The sequence below is a fragment of the Prionailurus viverrinus genome, chromosome X (genome assembly GCF_022837055.1).
Source record: "Prionailurus viverrinus isolate Anna chromosome X, UM_Priviv_1.0, whole genome shotgun sequence".
NCBI lineage: Eukaryota > Metazoa > Chordata > Mammalia > Carnivora > Felidae > Prionailurus > Prionailurus viverrinus.
The window spans coordinates 52,902,657-52,924,030 of record NC_062579.1 but is presented as its reverse complement, the minus strand read 5'-3'; the positions used below and the strand labels follow the sequence as shown (position 1 = coordinate 52,924,030).

The following is a 21,374-nucleotide window of genomic DNA, read 5'->3' as shown; positions in this document are numbered from 1 at the left end:
GTATCAGCAAGACCGTAGTTCGGAAACAGGACCCAAATAACCACTTCCTTTTCTCATTGCAGTCCAATCTTGGTTATTTTTCCCCCATCATCTCCTATACTTTTTCTCTGCCACTGCCAGTAATTGACAAAATAAACCAAGAGGGATTTTTTTTTTAATTGAAGTATAATTGACATACAATGTTGTATTGGTTTCGGGTGCACAACACAGTGATTTGACAATATACATTACACTATGCTTACCACGGTGTAGCTGCCATCTGTCAACATGCAATACTATTACAGTATCACTGACTAATTCCCTATGCTGTGCCTTTTATTCCTGTGACTTATTCATTTCATAACTGGAAGACTGTACCTCCCACTCCTCTTCACCCATTTTCCCTGCCCCCCACCCTGCTGCGCTTCGGCAGCCATTGGTTTGTTCTCTGTACTTATGGGTCTGTTTCAGCTCTTTTTGGTTTTGTTTCGTTTCTTAAATTGCACATGAGTGATCATATGGTATTTTGTCTTTCTCTGACTTATTTTACTTAGCATAGTACCTTCTAGGTCCATCCGTGTTGTCGCAAATGGCAAGATCTCATTCTTTCTTTTGGTTGAGTAAAGCGGGGTCTTTCTTATTTTCCTTCCCCGTTACGAATATAATACTTCTTTCCCATCTTCGTCAAGTATTCAACTCACAGATGTTACTTAGGCATTGCCTTTCCCACTGTCGTCTTTTTCACTCTCTAGGTTATATCTCTTCACCTCCTCTAAGGCTAATGAATGTAATCCTACAAGTGAGTGCTCAGTCCTCTGAGTCTAGTAATGGGACTGCAAGAAAAGAGCAGCTTCTGGTAAGAGCGTATGTGGCTGGAAGTTTCCTCTCCAGTCCTCAGGGTGCTGCGGTGAGCTACCCAGAACAGAAACCAAGGAACACGACTTACCGGAGAAAGGATTATCTCCTTCTTCATCACTGCCGGCGTCTTCCTCATCATCTTCTCCTTCAGACATAAGCAAATCCTCATAGAGGACACTGGCTTGAGGCTGCTGCACAGTTCCTTCCTCTTCATCTGCGAGATCACCATCTGCATCTTCACCTTCCTGAACAAGACCAGCTGGGGTCAAAGTCCCATCAAGGGACCGAGTGAGAGACCACAAGCCACCACCAGCACCACCCTTGCTGCCTCACAAGAAGTTAAGTAATTGTGGTGGATAGATTTGTTTAGCTGATTCCAAGGATTAAAGTCGGATTGGGCCTCACTATGGAGACTCTCTGGTATCACCCTGGGATTTGGCCTGCCCTGTACTAGTGGGGCTCCTATCATATAAGGGCATAATGTAACCGTAAGCTTTCTGTAAGCATACTCACTGGGGCTGGAGTCTTAGGTTTCCCATCCTCCTCCTCATCATCATACCCTTCAATATCTACATCAGAGTCTTCCTCGCCCAGCCTACCTCGGCCCTGGCGCATCTGAGTAAGGAACACAAATAGCACATCATTGAGGGACGTGCCTGTAGGAGGAGTTAACCAAAGGCTCTCACCCAGGACGGATGCTCCTCCCTGATATCCCAGCCAACCCCACAGCTAGTGGGGGCTGTTTACATAGCTCAAGGCATGTGTGCTTCGTCCCATTCATTCTTTGGAAATCACTGGTAGAGTTAAAACAACAACAACAACAACAACAACAACAACAGACTCAAAGAATAGGAGGGTCCTTGGTCTACTCTTGCTGTATCATCACAAGGAGACTCTTCCTTCCTAATCGAAGCTTTCCTCAGCTTCTGTCGGATTCTCTGGGACAGAAAAACTGTCCTGGGTTTTGTACTCTCCAGTGGAACAAATCTCCTGACTGAGGTCAGCTGATACAGCTGATAAGATTTTTGGCTTCAGAAGAGGAGTATCTTCTGACACCTCTAGAACAGGCCAATCTCTCAAATTTAATTGAATTTCATAAATAATTTTAATTTAGATTTAGCATACATACAGTACAGTAGAAGGGCCAATTATTTTGAACTCTGTCTCTGAATGCAGTTAGTTGGTCTTTCTAGTCACCTGTGAGGTTCTCTGATGCCTCATACACTTTTCATACTTGTGCCTTCCCTGAAGTTCTGTTGTGCCTGACTCTGCCCGTGGGGACAGACAGAAGACAACGCAAGTCATGTGACCTGCCACCAGCTTGCCTTGAAATCACATTGGTAAGGCTTCATTCTTAGGGCCAAAAGGGCCTAATCATCCATGATACATGTCATATATCACCACCATTCTCCTACTCCCCACCAAAGCATATCACCAATGTCATGAAGAGAAAAAGAACATCCTACCTGTGTCACCTGCTTTTCTGGAGTGGCAGTGGGAATGTCCAGGACAGACATATTACTCTCATCTTGAAACACAGAGGCATCCCGAGACATACTGAGGGATGTGTTGGTGTCATACAAATCAGGAGGCTGTGGCACAAATGTACAACTTAGCTTCTATTTAGGAAAAGGGAGTAAGAAATACAGAACTCCCCTTTAGAGCATTCACTGCAGAAGAAGGTCATGCAGAGCAATCCATTTAAAGAGAAAATAGTTTGACACAGCTTTGTGCACAGGTTTTTGGGAATCTTTCAAATGCTGCTCATTCTAGCAGAGAGGCATCTGATGTATATGATCTGAAGCCTGAAGTGGAAAAGCATCAAAGCTATGGGGCAATTCTATGTCCCGACAGCCTTTCTGTTCAATAACCTAGTGTCTTCTAAGCTTTGCCTTATTGTTTTCAGACCTGGGGCTTCGTACCTGTTCAATTTTGACTGGCTTAGAGACATCTAATAGGAAATGGGATAAAGGAATTGCAATTCCAACAAGAGCATGTAGTGGGTTAATCGTTTATGAGCTCATCAAAGGATGATGCTACGAGGCAAAATGGTGTGGTGAAAAAACGTGGGCTTTGGAACAAAACGTCCTGGGTTTGAGTCCTGGCTCCACCACCTGCTAGGTGAGTAACTTCAAGAGATTATTTAATCACTCTAAGCCTTGGTTTCCGCAATTATAAAACATGGGTGATAATGTCTGCCTCCTAAGGTTGTTGGGAGAATGAAGAGGTATGTGTAAGCTCCTTACCCCATGCCTGGTATTCAATAAATTATAGATCCCTTCCCTCTTCCCTCTCCTGAAGAGAACAGGGATTTAGCAAATGGACTTTTCAGTGACAGGAGGGCAGGAAGAACTGATAGACAACAGGCTGGAGAAGTAAGAAAGAGTTCTCTGAAAATCTGGTGAAGGGTAGAAATATTATGCGGCTGTTTAAAAATCACATTTTCAAAGACTATTCTCTCTCTGCCCTTCCCCTGCTTGCTCTCGCAGTCTCTCTCAAAAATAAATAAAATATTAAAAAACTTTAAAATAAAGTGTGTCTATATACGCTTGTGTGCACATGCACACACACACACACACATATCACACTGCAGATTTGAAGGAAACACACCAACATGTTCACAGCGATTGGTTCTTTCTGAGTGTGGACTTAACTCTAGGTAATTTATTTCTCCTTTATTATTTCCCAATGAGCATGTTGCGTTTAACAAAAACCCCACATTGGTGTTACTTTGTGGGTTTTATTTTTTTTAAAGCAAACAAGCAAGGCTGATTGAAGAGGGTTTTGGAGAGAGGCAAAACGGAATTGAAAGCATTCAGAGCAGATAAACTCGTGGCTGAACAGAAGAGAAGATCAGGGAATGAGGGGCTAGTGGGAAACTGCAAAGTGAGCAATTTTAGATAGTGTTAAGCAGAATGTGCAATGCAACACGAGAGCAGTGGAACAGCTAAGTGAAAATACAGTCTTGACTACCACCATTTAAGGCCAGAAGTAACGTATGATTACTGTTACGTTTCTATACAACCAGAATTACAACAGGTTAAACTTACACAAACACGCTTTCGTAACATTTGGGTTTGAAAGTCGTGATGAACAAGGACAATTACTCAGACTCATCTTCCTCAGGGTAAGGGAAAATGCACCGGGCTTACACTTCAAGATGTGTATATGAGTGAAGGCAATGGCGAGAGGGCGACTTGGGAGTGATGAAGAGGCACCATCTACGCCCTATTCTTCATGGGAGCCCCTGTGACTGGCCTGGGCAACAGCTCGGGCTCAGGAGGGAGAACAGTGGCCAGGCTCTCCTCAGCCACCTGAGGCCATGTGGGAGCAGGAGGAAAAGAAAGGAAGATAACCTTTGGGTCTAAGGGTTTGATTCACAGAGGACTAGGTTTCCACTGTCACAGACTAGAGCAAACCGCGTGCCACTCAGTGCCTACACTCTTCTGAGGAATGACGGCCAAAACCCAGGCTTTAACTTACCAGAAAGGGCCTTGCAGGAGCTGTGGGCCTATTAGCAAAAAGGGCCTTCCTGGGCAACATCACTCACCCAAGCCCCCCGGCCCCAATCTGCCCACATACTCCAAGAGCCTTCCCTTGTTCTGGGCCTGGAAGAAGTATCTTAGGGCTCTTTATACTTGGCCCCTCAGCCACCTAGGTTTTGGGGTGAAAGAGAGTAAAAGACAGAGAGGGAGAGTGCACGCATGAGATACAAACAGCAAGAGTCCAACACAGAGCACACAGGTGGCAGTATCAGTTCAGAGTAGAATGAAAAAAAGTTTTCCAGTGGGAACAGGGAGGATTTTGCATTAAAATATTTGGCTAAATATGAAAGGGCTCCTGAGAACTTTGTAGACAGTTGTCATACAGACAAGGAAACATTTACTGAATGTCTACTATGTGCCAGGCAAATTAACTCATTTGATGTTTATAATCATCTCAGAAAGTACATTTTAGAGAAGTGGAGACGGGAGTTAAAGGGCTTAACTCCCCAAGTTCACAAAGCTAGGTAACAGAACTAAGATTCAAACCCAGGCGTGTTTTATCGCCAAAATTCATGTACTTCCCACTTTACCACAGTGCCTTCAATACAGAAACCAAGCACCAGCCATATTCTGGTAAGTCCTATTCTTGAAATCTGGAAACATACTCTCTCTTATGTCCAAATTTTTCAATATATTCAACAGAAAGACTATAAATTTCTTATTAATCTTGCTCCCTACTCTTTTGACATGTAACTTTAAAAAAGTTATAAATGTTACCAGTCTTCATTTATAAGGAAAAGGAGTCAATCCAGGAAAATGGGTGACGTCTGAGCTACACTGGGATACCTCAGAGGGAATAAGTCATCAGGCCTATAAGGCACAGGAACAACGTGGCCAATGTCTGTAACTGAGAATTCTATACTTTAGGGAAGTCTTCGAGCCCCATTTCATGGGCAAGGGAACTCCAGAGACTCCAGAAGACACGTTTGGCCATGGCAGTCAGGAATCTGGTATTTGTGAACACTGCCTAAACAACTAAGGCCCCACCCCACTCATTCATCCCACACCTGCTTCTTCTGGATTCAGCAAGGCCACCAAGACCCATGGCCCTCACTCACCTTAGCCTTTGAGAAGACAAGAAAGCACACGAAAGGCATATGAAGAGGAAGGACAGAGAAGAAGGGTATCTCAGTAAATGTATCTGTTAACATGCTCCCAATTTCCCAAACTAATAAGCAAACTATAAGAGGCAGTTCTTAGTCTTCAAACTCACCTGAGGTGTGTAAGGCCCTGGAGTCATGGGGTCCAAGCTTTCTAATTCTGCTTCCTCCAAAGCAGCTTCCTTAGCTGTACATATATCCTTCTCGAGTTGAGTCAAATGCTCATCATACTGAGAAATAAAGAATATTAGTGAATTCACCGAATATGTGTTTTGGGCACTGGGGATATAAAAGTAAACAAAGCAGACAAAAATCCTTGTCTTCATGGACCTTATTTCCAGTGGCAGGTCACATACGATAATTACAGTAAATCATGACATAGTTTGTTAAGAACATTTAGTGCTAGGCAGGAAAATAAAGCAGGAAAGGAAATAAGGGATGAGGGGTGAGGTTGGGGGGGCAGGAGGTTACATTTGAAAATCAGATGGGCAGGGAAGGCCTCCTCACCCAAGGGAACAAAGAGATTCCAGGATGCTACATCCCAAGGGGACCCCCTCCCTACCACGTACCTCAGTCAGTGTCTGGTAACAGACATTCACAATTTCCTGGGCAGTCTTAGTATACTGACTTTCGGGCCCTACAAAAGAAAGGAAAACGCCATGACCTTTGCAGACTTCAGTTCCAGAAATTTATTTCCAGCACTGGCAGTAGTGTCCCATGGTATCCTAGCCTCAAGAAATCATGCTTCGGCTTTAACTTGGACTCTTGCTCTAATTTTGGAGGTGGAAAATTTCAAATCCATACCAAAACAGAGACACTAATATGATGAACTTTCATGTACCCATTACCCAGCTTCAATGATTACCAATACAGGGTTAGTTTCATTTCATTTAAACCTCAACGTTTACACTCCTCCCAAATTATTCTGAAGCACATTCCAGTATCATTTCTGAAGCAAATTCCAGTATCATTTATTTCATCCACAAATTGTTTTAGTACATGTCTTTGAGGACTCTTCTTTTTTTTTAAAGGTCCTATCTATCTATCTATCTATCTATCTATCTATCTATCTAGGGAGAGAGTATGCGTGCGCAGGAGAGGGGCAGAGGGAGAGAGGGAGAAGGAAAGTGAGGGAGAGAATCTCAAGCAGGCTCCATGTGCAGCACAGAGCCAGAGGTGGGGCTCTATCACATGACTCTGAAATCATGACCTGAGCTGAAATCAAGTCAGATGCTTAACCAACTGAGCCACGCAGGCACCCTTTTGAGGACTCTTCTAAAATATACTCCATATGATATTACAGTGGTAGATATGTATCATTATACATTTGTCAAAACTCACAGAATGTACACCTAGAATGAACCCTAATGTAAACTATGGGCTTTGGGTGATTATAATGTGCCAATGTAGGTTCATCAAATGTAACAAACGTATCACTTTGGTAGGGGATGTTGATGATGGGAGAGCCTATGCATATGTGGAGGTAGGGGGTATATGGGAACTCTGTATCTCCCACTCAATTTTCCTCTGAACTGCTCTAAAAAATTGAATCTATATTTATAAAAAAAACCAACTATATTACATCTGAAATAACTCACAATAATTATTTAATATTATTCAATACCCAGTCAATATTTAAATTCCCCAGTTGTTTCATAAAGGTTCTTTTACATTTGATTTCTTTGAATCATAATGCAAATAAAGTCCACACATTGCTTTGAGACACTTTTACCAGTTTGGTGATTCTTTTTTTTTTTTTAAGTTTATTTTATTTATTTTGAGAGAGAGAACGAGCAAGTGGGGGAGGAACAGAGAGACAGAGAATCCCAAGCAGATTCTGCACTGTCAGCATGGAACCCAACACGAGGCTCAAACCCACAAACCGTGAGATCATGACCTGAGCTAAAATCAAGAGTTGGACACTTAACTGACTGAGCCACCCAATTTGGTGATTCTTAACTAGACTATACAGTTCCCCCATGGCCTTTGTCATAGGTTGCAGACTGGTGGCTTGGAAGTCAATCCAGTTTTGTTTAGCCCACATAAAAAATCATTTCAGTTTGTGAAGACAGACTGAGCTATACACCTATAACATAAACACTTTTTTGTATGTAAATTATACCTCAATAAAAAGCTTAGAAAAATCGTACTTAGTTGACAATGTTTAATGAGTGAGAAATTTCATGTAAAACCCCAAATGTCTGGCTTCTCTTGAAGAATGAAAAGATGTGGCCACACAGAGCCGTCATTCCCACAAAGCACCAATGGGCCAGGGCTGAGGAGCAGCTGCCCCTTTTAGATAAGGTGTGTGTTCTGCAGGTTACCAGCCCAGGTCTGCTTAACTCATTTATGCCTAGACCCTGAAGGCATCTGGGGTTTTAATCCTTAACTTTAATTATTCTTTAATATACTGTTCATTTACCCATTCATTCTTAAAACATTTTTGAATACTTTCTATGTGCCAGACAGAAATGAGGACGATACAGACCATATCCTCAAGAAACTTAAAGTCTAGTAGAGTAAGATAGAATATAAACAAATAGGGCAGGGGCGCCTGGGTGGCTCAGTCGGTTGAGTGTCCGACTTCGGCTCAGGTCATGATCTCATGGTTCATGAGTTCGAGTCCTGCATCGGGCTCTGTGCTGACAGCTCGGAGCCTGGAGCCTGCTTTGGATTCTGTGTCTCCCTCTCTCTCTGCCCCATCCCCACTCATGCTCTGTCTCTCTCTGTCTTAAAAATAAATAAAACATTAAAAAAATTTTTTTAAACAAATAGGGCAACAGAATGAAGTGAAAAAATTCATACAGGGCTCAGTAGAGGCACAGAGGAGGAAGTGGCCAATTCTGGGAAGTGAGGGGGGAAAAAGGAATTAGGAAAGACTTCACAGGGTAGGTGATCCCTGAATTAAACCTAGTATTTATTAGGATGCAAAGGCTAAAAAATACACCATGTGTATATGTGCAACTTTCATGCCAGACCTACTCTGATTATTATAAGCTATTATATGAACAAAGAAGTCTCTTTCAGTTAAAATCTCAGATAGGCCATGTGTTCTTTCAAAGATGTATTCTTTCAAAGTTGTATCCTTACACAAGCTGACTGTGACAAACAAAAATAAACTAGAAAGAAAACAAAGTCCTCCATCAAGATATTTAGGACACACATACAGCCAGCCAGAGCTGGCTCACCATCAAGGACAGTTTCAGTGATAAGCCCGCAGCTCAAATTTCCAGAGCTCTAATCTCCTACGGCCACCAGTAGCCTGGTCCTCAAAATACTGAGGGAGACAGACTGCAAAAGTTCTCAGATAAGCTTGCTCTTGTTGATAGCAATACAGGATGCTCGAGTAAATAGGCTGCATACAGGCCACAGGCCTCTTTCTGCAAGCCAATGCAAACAAGAACTGCTTATGGTATGCTGACAACGCTACCTATGGGGACTTGCCTTGTAGTTACAATTCCAGCCTATACATGAAGAATACAGACCTTACATGACTTCAGTTTTGAAACCTAAACCTCAACTAACCCTTTAACACCTCAATGCTCTTCTTTAAAATACAGGAAAAATTAGGGGCGCCTGGGTGGCTCAGTTGGTTAAGCATCTGACTTCGGCTCAGGTCATGATCTCGCGGTTTGTAAGTTCAAGCCCCGCGCCGGGGTCTGTGCTGACAGCTCAGAGCCTGGAGCCTGCTTCAGATTCCATGTCTCCCCCACTCTCTCTGCCCTCCCCTGCTCACACTCTCTCTATCAAAAATACACATTAAAAATATTTTGCAGATGGAACCTCTTCCTTCCCCATTTTCTTTGCAGTATATAACTAAAGAAATACCCACTAATAATAACCCCAAAATATATAAAAACACACACACTTATTTACATAGCTGATATACCTGTCCTTGTCCATGTGTTTGGATTGCTAGCTGTTTGTGTGCCTTCTCAGTTTTTAAGTCTGTGCTCTCAAGCATGACAAGGGGTTCAGCTATTTAACTCTATTACTCTACTAAATGCAAAATAGCTTTGAAGTATTTTTGATAAAAGATGGTGGTGGAGTTGGCAAACCATTTTTAACATGAACAAAAAAGGATAAAATATCTAATTTGCCCAAAGGAAATGAAAACACTACGTTGAAAAGATACATGCACCCCCATGTTTTTTGCACCATTATTTACAGCAGCCAAGATATGGAAGCAGTGCAAGTGTCATCAAGAGATGACTGGATAAAGATGTGGTGTACACACACACACACACACACACACACACACACGTACACAATGCAGTATTATTCAGCCATTAAAAAGAATGAAACCTTGCCATTTGCAACAACACGGATGGAGCTAGAGGGTATAATGCTAAGTCAGACAGGGAAAGACAAATGCCATATGATTTCACTTATATATGGAATCTAAACCCCCCCCCCCCAAAATGAACAAGCAAACAAAAAACAGACTCTTAAAATACAGAGAACGAACTGGTGGTTGCCAGAGGGGTGGTGGGTGGGAGCATGGGTGAAATAGGTGAAGGGTATTAAGAGGTACAAACTTCCAGTTCTAAAATAAGTAAGTCTCAGAGGTGAAAACTACAGCATAGGGAACATGGTTAATAATATTGCAACAGAGTTGTACGCTGACAGACGGCGACTATTGTCACCACTACTGTGTTGAGAATAGTGTGATGTATAGAATTGTCGAATCCCTATGATGTACAACTGCAATTAATATAACATTGTATCTCAAGACACCTCAATAAATAAATAAATAAATGCATACCCACCCCAAAAGGATAAGACACCCAGATGTTTTCTTATCCCAGGAATTCTTGAATGGGGTGGTAATGAGATAAAGAGATCCATGAATGTACTGAAACTAAACAAAATTCTATATGTAATATACAGTTTTCTGGGTGGAAGATCCATGGTTTTTCATCAGACTCTCAAAAGGGTCTATAACCACACCATTTCCATAAAGCTAAAAATACTGCTATTCTGCAGCAGTCAGGAGCTTACTAGAAGTAGGATGATCAACAGTAGGCCTCACAGATTAGGAAGAAAAGAGGAGTCCAGCAAAGAGACATATAAACTAACAGGGTCTCTGTGGGAATAATAAAGGTGCCGGAGCTATCATAGGGGGAAAAGGAGTAAGTGGAAAGTGAATTCAATTTCCTAGTCCCTAAAGGGTCACAACACAGAAAACCAGAACTAATTTTTTAACGAGTGATTCCCAAAACAACACAAAAATGAATGAAAGATAAGGCCATCTATGAATTATCACTGTGCCCTACAGGAGAATAAGCTACCCGTTTATAAAAAGAAATGTTTTTCCAAATATACTTTGCTTTTCTCTCTCTCCTTAAATCAGAGCAATGTAATTGCAAATGTCTTGTCAAGGAAATAAATCTATACTTGGCCTTATTTCAAATAAGGATTGGCAGTAACCTACAGAATCATATAGAATTCAAATCCAAATGTCCTTAAGTAGTGGTAATTCCAATGACAGCTCAGGAAGGCTGATTTTCCACCCAAATCAAGAAAATTCTTTTTGTCATTTCTAAGTTAATTGACCTCTGCAGAGATGTGAGAAGAAAGCTGCAAGCTTCATGGTTCTGGTGAGAGAGGGAAAACAAGTATTATTGCTTCCTGAAAGGTTTCAGTGAAAATACCAGTCAAGTTGGTGAGCAGTCCTGCTCAACCAAGGAGAAAAGGATGTTTGTGATCACTCTCAAGCTCACATATCCTTTGAGAATCTTTCTGTCGATACCCAAAATAACCTTCCTCCTAAGAAAATGAGTACTCTGCCAAAACAAACCTAAAGTATTATCTGACAGTGAACGGTGCAGGGGGATACGCACGTGTTCCAATGTGAATAATTAAAATTAAAAAATCAAATCAAATCCTAGTAGCAGTAGAAAGCTCCCTTAAAAAAATCAGTGCCAGATTTAAAAAGAGAGAGGAAATCCATATAGCTAATTCCTAAAGAAACTATACAATGGTCCACAGATCCCAAAGAAACTGAGCTTGAACTCTCTCAATTCTTAGATATTTATCACAAACTAGGTCCAGAAAAGGTAAAAAGAGAAGTAAATCTAATCTTCGAGACTGTAGCTAGGCTCTTTACATTATATAGAATGTGGATCAAATGCAAATTAAGATGTTTAGTTTCCAAGATAAGAGGTCTGATCTCTCAAACTGGAGTAACAGAACCTCACTCAGAATCTGGACCAGAAATTCAAGAAGCCAGAAACTATCCAGAGGGGAACTGGGGTAATAAATCTCACTGGACAAAGGTATGATTTACATTCAGGACTATCTGATGAAAAGCCCTAAAGAACCTGAAAATGCTTCTTTCTTTCCTAAATGAACCACTATTCCATTCGGCAACTTAAAAAAATACATACGGGGCGCCTGGGTGGCTCAGTCGGTTAAGCATCCGACTTCGGCTCAGGTTATGATCTCACCGTTCTCGAGTTCGAGCTCCGCATTGGGCTCTGTGCGGACAGCTCAGAACCTGGAGCTTGTTTCAGATTCTGTGTCTCCCTCTCTCTCTGTCCCTTCCCCACTTGCGCTCTGTCTCTCTCTCTCTCAAAAATAAATACACATTAAAATTTTTAAAAAATGCATATAACACAGTCTTGGCTAAACAGTCACATCATATCTCTACAGCCATTGGAAAAAATAACCACATAATGACTTCAAAACACCTTTTCCTGTAGAGTACAATTCATAACAGGCCTTAACTCTTCATTTTTAAGCCAAGTACAGTGCCAGGTTCTGGTGATACAAAGATAAAAATTAAAAAACAAAACAGAACAAACTAACAAAAACAAGACAGGTCCTTGACCTTGATGCCTTTCATCGCCTCATGAAGATTATACACTCACAATTTCAATAATGGAGAAAGTAATAAGGGACTGTAGAGGAAGTAGCAATGTGTCATAGAATGAAGCAGTGTTAAAGAAGACTTCATAGGGGCGCCTGGGTGGCGCAGTCGGTTAAGCGGCCGACTTCAGCCAGGTCACGATCTCGTGGTCCGTGAGTTCGAGCCCCGCGTCAGGCTCTGGGCTGATGGCTCGGAGCCTGGAGCCTGTTTCCGATTCTGTGTCTCCCTCTCTCTCTGCCCCTCCCCCGTTCATGCTCTGTCTCTCTCTGTCCCAAAAATAAATAAAAACATTGAAAAAAAATTAAAAAAAAAAAAAAAGAAGACTTCATAAAAATTGTTCTCTTCAAGTCAACAGTGATGTGCTAACTGCCGAATGTGGTGAACATTTTTCATACTTGACTTTGGAAGCCCTGTGTTGTGTTTGCAGCAGATACTTACTTCTTCCTTAAAACTCTAATCCCATGGCTTCTGAAGCACCACTCTCCTTTCTTGGCACTGCAGCTCCACCTCTGGCCATTCGTTCACGCAACAGATATTTACTGAGTCTCTACTATGTGCCAAACATTACCCTAAGCACCAGGGATAAAAGACAGACATGGTTCCTGTCTACACGTAGCTTACAGCAATCACTTATTAGATTTAGACCATTAAGTCTACCTGTGGCCATTTTTCTTTCCGTACTCTTGGCCCAACTCTACATGATATCAACTACAATAGCTTATAAAGAATAAACATGGAGGAAGTTAACACTGATTTGTATCCCTCATGTTCAGGTTTTGTTTGGTTTCTCCTGACACCACAGAGGTGCCCTGGAAATACATTACACAAACTCCAGCGCTGAAAGAAAGCCTGTTTTTTTCTTGAGTCTCCTTTTTCTTTTAGTAAGTAATAATCTTTACTTTCTCCTATGATATTTTTTAAATATGGACTTTGTTGTAGCCTTAATATATTCTGGTACATATTTGCTTATTGGCATATTATACCATCTTACTCATCACAAGCACAAGACTTCAGGGAGATGCTGCCTCATACTTGCTATCTATCTATCTACTAGCTCAATATAGTACACAAGAGGGCTAGCAAGTTATAGACATCGTATATTTCCTATCAAATTTTAAGCAGAAATCGAATTCCTGAACAAAGCAGTATTCTCATAGAAATGAAAATTCAAACGACAGCGACCACTGGACAATCTCCCTCTCCCTTCAGCCACAGCATATTTTTTTTAGAGTAGAAATTCAATTTCAGTATCTTTTGCAGAAACATTCATAATGACATTCATTTAGCTCTTTTTTCTTTAATTTTTTATTTAAAATTTTTTTTAACATTTATTCATTTTTGAGAGACAGAGAGAGAGCCAGAGCGTGAGCGGGGGAGGGGCAGAGAGAGAGGGAGACACAGAATCTGAAGCAGGCTCCAGGCTCCGAGTTGTCAGCACAGAGCCCCATGAAGGGCCCGAACCCACAAACCGTGAGATCGTGACCTGAGCCCAAGTCAGACGCTCAACCGACTGAGCCATGCAGGCACCCCTTTTTTCCTTTAAATTTTTAGATGTTTATTCATTTTTTGAGAGAGAGAGAAAGAGACAGAGTGCAAGTGGGGGAGGGGCAGCGAGAGAGGGAGACCCAGAATCCGAAGCAGACTCCAAGCTCTGTCTATGCTGTCAGCACAGAGCCTGACACAGGGTTTGAACCCATGAGCTGTGAGATCATGACCTGAGCTGAAGTCAGATGCTTAACCGACTGAGCCACCCAGGCACCCCTAGCTCTTTTTCCTTTGAGTCATATACAAATAGATTTCACTTAAACAAGATGACATACTTACATGAATGAAAAATTGTCCATAACATACTATCAAGTGAAAAAATAAAACTGTAGAACAAAATGTAAATATGTGATTTCTTTTGTCAAAAAAGTATATGTATGTATAGAAAAAGGTCCAGGATGCTTCACATCAAATCTGGCAGTGGCCACTCTAGAGAATGGGATGGGGAAAAGGAGAAAGATGGGAAGATTTTTCCTTTTCACTTTTTATAATTCTGTATGGTTTGATTTTTTTAAGGAGCATGTAATTTTTTAAGATGGAAAAATTTCACTTCAGTTATATACTTGAATTTACAGAAATAATTTCATTGGTAAAGATTTTTAAACACTGATAATTCCGATGTTGTAGAAGTTGTAGGGGAACAGGCATTCTCACTGTTGTTTTTCACTATGAAGAGGTACAGCTTTTTAGAACACAATTTTAGAACATATATCAAAATTTCCTATAGAAATATTCCCTAAAAGTGCACAATATCAATGAAATATAAAAATAGTGAAAAGAGGGGCGCCTGGGTGGCTCAGTTGGTTGGGCGTCCGACTTCGGCTCAGGTCACAATCTCGCGGTCCGTGAGTTTGAGCCCCGCGTCGGGCTCTGTGCTGACCGCTCAGAGCCTGGAGCCTGTTTCAGATTCTGTGTCTCCCTCTCTCTCTGACCCTCCCCCGTTCATGCTCTGTCTCTCTCTGTCTCAAAAATAAATAAACGTTTAAAAAAAAATAGTGGAAAGAGGTTTGCAAGCCAGCATTATACAAACACTTTAAATACCCAACAGGGGGGATGGTTAAATAAATTGATACATATATCTATGCTATGGGATGCATTAAAAAGAATGAGAGAGATCTAATACGTACGAACAATAAGACAGGATCAATAACCATGTCAATTTTCCCCAAAACTGATCTCCAGGTTTACCTCAATTCTTATCAAAATCTTGGCAAGACTTCTCTGTATGTATATAAAGACTTCTCTAAAATATGAGTAAGAAGGCCAAAGAAAAATAAAATTTATAGAAAGAATAAAGGGAGGGGGCGCCTGCGTGGCTCAGTCAGCTGAGCGTCAGACTTCGGCTCAGGTCATGATCTCAGGGTTTGTGATTTGAGCCCCACATCAGGCTTGCTGCTGTCAGTGCAGAGCCCACTTCCGATCCTCTGTCCCCCTCTCACTGCCCCTCCACCACTTGAGCTCTCTCTCAAAAATAATTTTTTATATTCAATATTCATTTATTATAAAAATTTAAGCCCTTAATATATTATAAACATAAAGGAGATTATTGACTTTATGCAAGGTAGTTAACTAATATAAACATAGAACAAACTAATAAATCATGAAGCCCAATGCTCTTTTAAATCAATAATGTTAGAACTATACCAACTATCATGTCCACACGTTTTATTGCATTTTAGCTCCTAATATATGTGGTAAACAAACAAACAAAAAAGAATAAGCATTCTAGAAAATGAAAAGATGTAATTGTCATTATTCACTGATTATAAGATGGTCAACACTCAAAATAAGTTTAAAGCCCTAGAAAAAAAGTATTAAAGTGGTAACACATCTCATTATTTTAGAAGTTATTTTCTTTAGGCAGTGTAATTTTAGAAAATTTAGGATTTGTAATAATAATACTATGAAATAATCTCAAATTTGTGCAAGAATTTCTTGGGTAAAATTGTACAAATCTGTTGAACACTGTTAAGAAAGAAAATATTCTACATAGAACATTTATAAATCGTAATACCCTACATCACAAAGTGACAGTCCTCACCAATATTTAAAATTCAACACAATTTCCAACAAAATCTATACCCTTTTGTTACATTGAGCTTGACAAGTTGTTTCTAAAATCTTGTTAGATTAGAAGAGGATGAAGAACTAAGAAATTAGAAAAACAAGGCTGTATTGAAGAGAATGTTTAAAATAAATGTGAAGGAGAATTAAAATCAGGAGACAATGGTTAATCAAAATGGAAAAGAAAAGGGAGGGACAAAGAATGTGAAGGTACAAGTGCAACTAGAAACAGAACAGAACAGGAGAGAACAAAGGTAGTGCCATCTCAGCCAGGAAATGAGCTGAACAGAATGAGCAGGAAAAGACAAAAAGAAAGCAAGTGAGGGCAGTCAAGAACCTAAAGAAAATTGTGCAAATAAAAAAAAGGCACAGGTGCAAAAAGGATTATGGAAAAAGTTAATCCTAACAAGAAATAGAAAATATATTAGGATATATGTCAAGAATGAGAAAGCATTAAATTAGGGATTTTAGGAAATCAAGAAAAAAGAAGTTTTCATTTAGAAGCATTGGTTTTCTAAGTAAGAAACTGCTACCAGAACAATTAGATAGGATTGTGGGGACCCAGCTGACTCTCAGAAGATTACTTTAACCTTAAGACATTCGAAATTCAACAGATGCAGGCGCAGGGAAAGCCTGCTAGGCGCTTCCCCTATGTCACTAAAGTAGAAACTTCTGGGAATGACACTTACAAATTCCCTTCACTGGCAGCTTGAGAACAACAGAAAATACCACTCACACCTGCATAGACAATAATCATCACAAACTTTTCTTATCTTCTGTTTGTTCCCCTAGAAACCAATTTGTTCTTCCCATAGAAGCCCTTTCTTCCCCTTCCCATTTTTTTTAGAAGTTAGGTGCATAAGCTCTTGATCTTAGCTATTCACGAGCTACACTTTTGTAAACTCCCACAGACACATGAATAAATTTGGGGTTTATCTCCCATTCAACTCTTTTGTCAGCTTGGGTTGCATGCCTCCATACCCAACATAAGGGGGTAGAGGAAAAGGATTTCCTCCCTAATAGGAATAACAAAAAGTCTTAAAACTTAGATATAAATTCATGTAACCTAAATATCAGAAAGCCCTTACAAGTGACAGAAACTGGATGGCAGAGCAATGGAAATAGAGAAATGAAAAAAACCAAAATATACCAAGAAGGAGAAAGATAAGTTATTACAGTAAATGGAAAAATGGAAACATGAATTAAAAATCAAAGATTTAGGGGATCCTGGGTGGCTTAGTTGGTTAAGCATCTGACTTTGGCTCGGGTCATGATATCGCAGTCTGTGAATTCAAGCCCCATGTTGGGCTCTGTGCTGGTAGCTCAGAGCCTGGAGCCTGCTTCAGATTCTGTGTCTCCCTCTTTCTCTGACTCTTCCCCACTCACACTCTGTCTCTGTCTCTCAAAAATAAAGAAACATTAAAAACATTTTTAAAAAATCAAAGATTGGCACAAAAACAGACACATAGACCAATGGAATAGAATAGAAACCCCAGAACTAGAGCCACAAACGTATGGCCAACTCATCTTTGACAAAGCAGGAAAGAACATCCAATGGAAAAAAGACAGCCTCTTTAACAAATGGTGCTGGGAGAACTGGACAGCAACATGCAGAAGGTTGAAACTAGACCACTTTCTCACACCATTCACAAAAATAAACTCAAAATGGATAAAGGACCTAAATGTGAGACAGGAAACCATCAAAACCCTAGAGGAGAAAGCAGGAAAAGACCTCTCTGACCTCAGCCGTAGCAATCTCTTACTCGACACATCCCCAAAGGCAAGGGAATTAAAAGCAAAAGTGAATTACTGGGACCTTATGAAGATAAAAAGCTTCTGCACAGCAAAGGAAACAACCAACAAAACTAAAAGGCAACCAACGGAATGGGAAAAGATATTCGCAAATGACATATCGGACAAAGGGCTAGTATCCAAAATCTATAAAGAGCTCACCAAACTCCACACCCAAAAAACAAATAACCCAGTGAAGAAATGGGCAGAAAACATGAATAGACACTTCTCTAAAGAAGACATCCGGATGGCCAACAGGCACATGAAAAGATGTTCAGCGTCGCTCCTTATCAGGGAAATACAAATCAAAACCACACTCAGGTATCACCTCACGCCAGTCAGAGTGGCCAAAATGAACAAATCAGGAGACTATAGATGCTGGAGAGAATGTGGAGAAACGGGAACCCTCTTGCACTGTTGGTGGGAATGCAAATTGGTGCAGCCGCTCTGGAAAGCAGTGTGGAGGTTCCTCAGAAAATTAAAAATAGACCTACCCTATGACCCAGCAATAGCACTGCTAGGAATTTATCCAAGGGATACAGGAGTACTGATGCATAGGGCCACTTGTACCCCAATGTTCATAGCAGCACTCTCAACAATAGCCAAATTATGGAAAGAGCCTAAATGTCCATCAACTGATGAATGGATAAAGAAATTGTGGTGTATATACACAATGGAATATTACGTGGCAATGAGAAAAAATGAAATATGGCCTTTTGTAGCAACGTGGATGGAACTGGAGAGTGTGATGCTAAGTAAAATAAGCCATACAGAGAAAGACAGATACCATATGGTTTCACTCTTATGTGGATCCTGAGAAACTTAACAGGAACCCATGGGGGAGGGGAAGGAAAAAAAAAAAAGAGGTTAGAATGGGAGAGAGCCAAAGCATAAGAGACTGTTAAAAACTGAGAACAAACTGAGGGTTGATGGGGGGTGGGAGGGAGGAGAGGGTGGGTGATGGGTATTGAGGAGGGCACCTTTTGGGATGAGCACTGGGTGTTGTATGGAAGCCAATTTATCAATAAATTTCATAAAAAAAAAAAAGAGACTCTTAAATATGGAGAACAAACAGAGGGTTACTGGAGGGGTTGTGGGAGGGGGGATGGGCTAAATGGGTAAGGGGCACTAAGGAATCTACTCCTGAAATCATTGTTGCACTATATGCTAACTAACTTGGATATAAATTTAAAAATAAATAATTTTTTAAAAAATCAAAGATTTAAGCAACAAAACAGTTGTGAGGACAGAGGAAGTAAGGAGGAAAGAAAAGTGGACATGATAGAGGAAAAAAAAGGAACTCACAGTAACAAAAACAAAAGATGGGAGTGTGGGAGACTGAAATAATAAAGAGAAAAAGTACGAATATCCTTGAATATTATTAAAATAGAATAATTTTCAAAATATTTTAGAGTGGAAACATTAATAGATGAATAAGGGAAAGTAATTAATTTGGAAAGAGAAAAAAGGATTTAAATACTGGAAGGTGGAAAAATATAAACCTGAATAAATGATGAATGAATTGGATAAGGAATAGAAGGCAATGAACATCAAGATGATAGAGAAGACAAAAAATACACACACATTAGGGATGAAGACAAGAGGAAACAGGATTAAAAATCTATTTGTGAAGGCAGATTATAAATGAAAGATACAGGAGTCTGAACAGAAGAGGTAACAGAGGAAACAGTGACGGTGTGGTTAATAAAATGAGCAGTAGGAAACTGTCAATGATTAACAAAAAATAAGAAATAGAGTAAGAGTAAGAATTTCAGCTTATGAACAGGAGTATACACTGAAGAGAAGAAGCTGAACAGGACAAGAGAAAGATGACATGAAAGGAAACAGTATATAAAATGATCAAACAAATTTATCCACTGGTAAAGCTAGAGCTCCCTAGGCTGTTATCAGACATCAGCAAAACATGCAGGTCTTCAAGCTTTCCTGCTTATTTCCAGAAACTTCTGCAACTACCTGTACCCAAGTTTTCCCTGGCCTCCACTCCCTTGGGATTTATGTCCACAGCCCTCTAAGGGGGCATTTGGTTCTCTCTCACCACTTTGCAAGTATGGCCCTGGAACTGGGGGAGATTTCTGGAGGCTCCTCATGTCCATTTCCAAGACAGTCTCCCCATCCCTAAGGTGATGTCTTGAGACCATTCTAGGTACCTCATGTTTGCCTATAATGCATTAAAAAAAATAACCTCTCTGAAGTTATTAAACTGATGTAAATCTTTATTATTTTAAATAGTTAATACTGCCTGTTACATAATATATTGTAAGGTCTCCTACAATTCAATCTACTGGAATATGAATTAAATATTTTACCTCATTCCTTTTACTTGTTGAACACAAACACAAACTTCCCTTTCATTAAAAAAAAAAAAGAATATGGGAATGCAAGCTGGTGCAGCCACTCTGGAAAACAGTATGCAGGTTCCTCAAAAAACTAAAAATAGAACTACCCTACGACCCAGCAACTGCATTACTAGGCATTTATCCAAGGGATACAGGTGTGCTGTTTCAAAGGGACACATGCACCATGTTTATAGCCGCACAATCAACAATAGCTAAAGTATGGAAAGAGCCTACATGTCCATTGATGGATGAATGGATAAAGAAGATGTGGTATATATATATATATATACAATGAAGTGTTACTCAGCAATCAAAAGGAATGAAATCTTGCCATTTGCAACTACGTGGATGGAACTAGAGGGTATTATGCTAAGTGAAATTAGTCAGAGAAAGATAAAAATCATATGACTTCAGTCATATGAGGAGTTTAAGAGACAAAACAGATTAACATAAAGGAAGGGAAACAAAAATAATATAAAAACAGGGAGGGGGACAAAACGGATGAGACCCATAAATATGGAGAACGGAGGGTTACTGGAGGGGTTGTGGGAGGGGGGATGGGCTAAATGGGTAAGGGGCACTAAGGAATCTACTCCTGAAATCATTGTTGCACTATATGCTAATTTGGATGTAAATTTTAAAAAATAAAATTAAAAAAAAAGAATAAAGTGAGAGGAATTAATCTACCTGATGACAAGACTTACTATATATATGTGTGTGTGTATGTGTGTGTGTGTGTGTGTGTGTGTGTGTGTGTGTATATATATATATATATATATATATGCTACAGTAATCATGGTACAATGCAGAGGGATAGATACCTAGATCAATGGAACAAAATAAATGCAGAAGTAGGGGGACCTGGGTGGTTCAGTCAGTTAAGTGGCCGACTCTTGGTTTTGGCTCAGGTCATGAACTCGCGGTTTGTGAGTTTGAGCCCCACATCGAGTTCTGTGCTGACAGTGCAGAGCCTGCTTGGGATTCTCTCTCCCTCTTTCTCTGTCCCTAAACAGCACTCTCTCTGTCTCTCTCTCAAAATAAATAAACTTAAAAAAAATCCAGAAATAGACCCACACACTCAACTGATTCTTTTATTTTTTTAATTTTTTTAAACATTTATTTATTTTTGAGACAGAGAGAGACAGAGCATGAACGGGGGAGGGTCAGAGAGAGGGAGACACAGAATCTGAAACAGGCTCCAGGCTCTGAGCGGTCAGCACAGAGCCCGACGCGGGGCTCGAACTCACGGACCGCGAGATCTTGA

At 40.3% G+C, this 21,374-nt stretch overlaps 1 protein-coding gene across 7 annotated transcripts in view; it reads right to left on the bottom strand.

Moving 5' to 3' along the window:
- TAF1 (TATA-box binding protein associated factor 1) overlaps window positions 1-21,374 on the bottom strand; it is an 85,457-nt gene that overhangs the window by 4,715 nt on the left and 59,368 nt on the right. For 3 of the 7 annotated variants that reach the window (XM_047843440.1, XM_047843441.1, XM_047843442.1), the window contains exons 33-37: window positions 6,052-6,119; window positions 5,596-5,712; window positions 2,304-2,429; window positions 1,351-1,452; window positions 926-1,082 (exon numbers count right to left, since the gene is read on the bottom strand). In XM_047843440.1, coding sequence (XP_047699396.1) covers window positions 926-1,082; window positions 1,351-1,452; window positions 2,304-2,429; window positions 5,596-5,712; window positions 6,052-6,119 — 570 coding nt within the window. Of the gene's footprint in view, window positions 1-541; window positions 813-925; window positions 1,083-1,350; window positions 1,453-2,303; window positions 2,430-5,595; window positions 5,713-6,051; window positions 6,120-12,791; window positions 12,923-21,374 lie in introns of those variants that run through there. The other 4 variants (XM_047843443.1, XM_047843444.1, XR_007148878.1 and 1 more) reach the window with 3 other exon arrangements.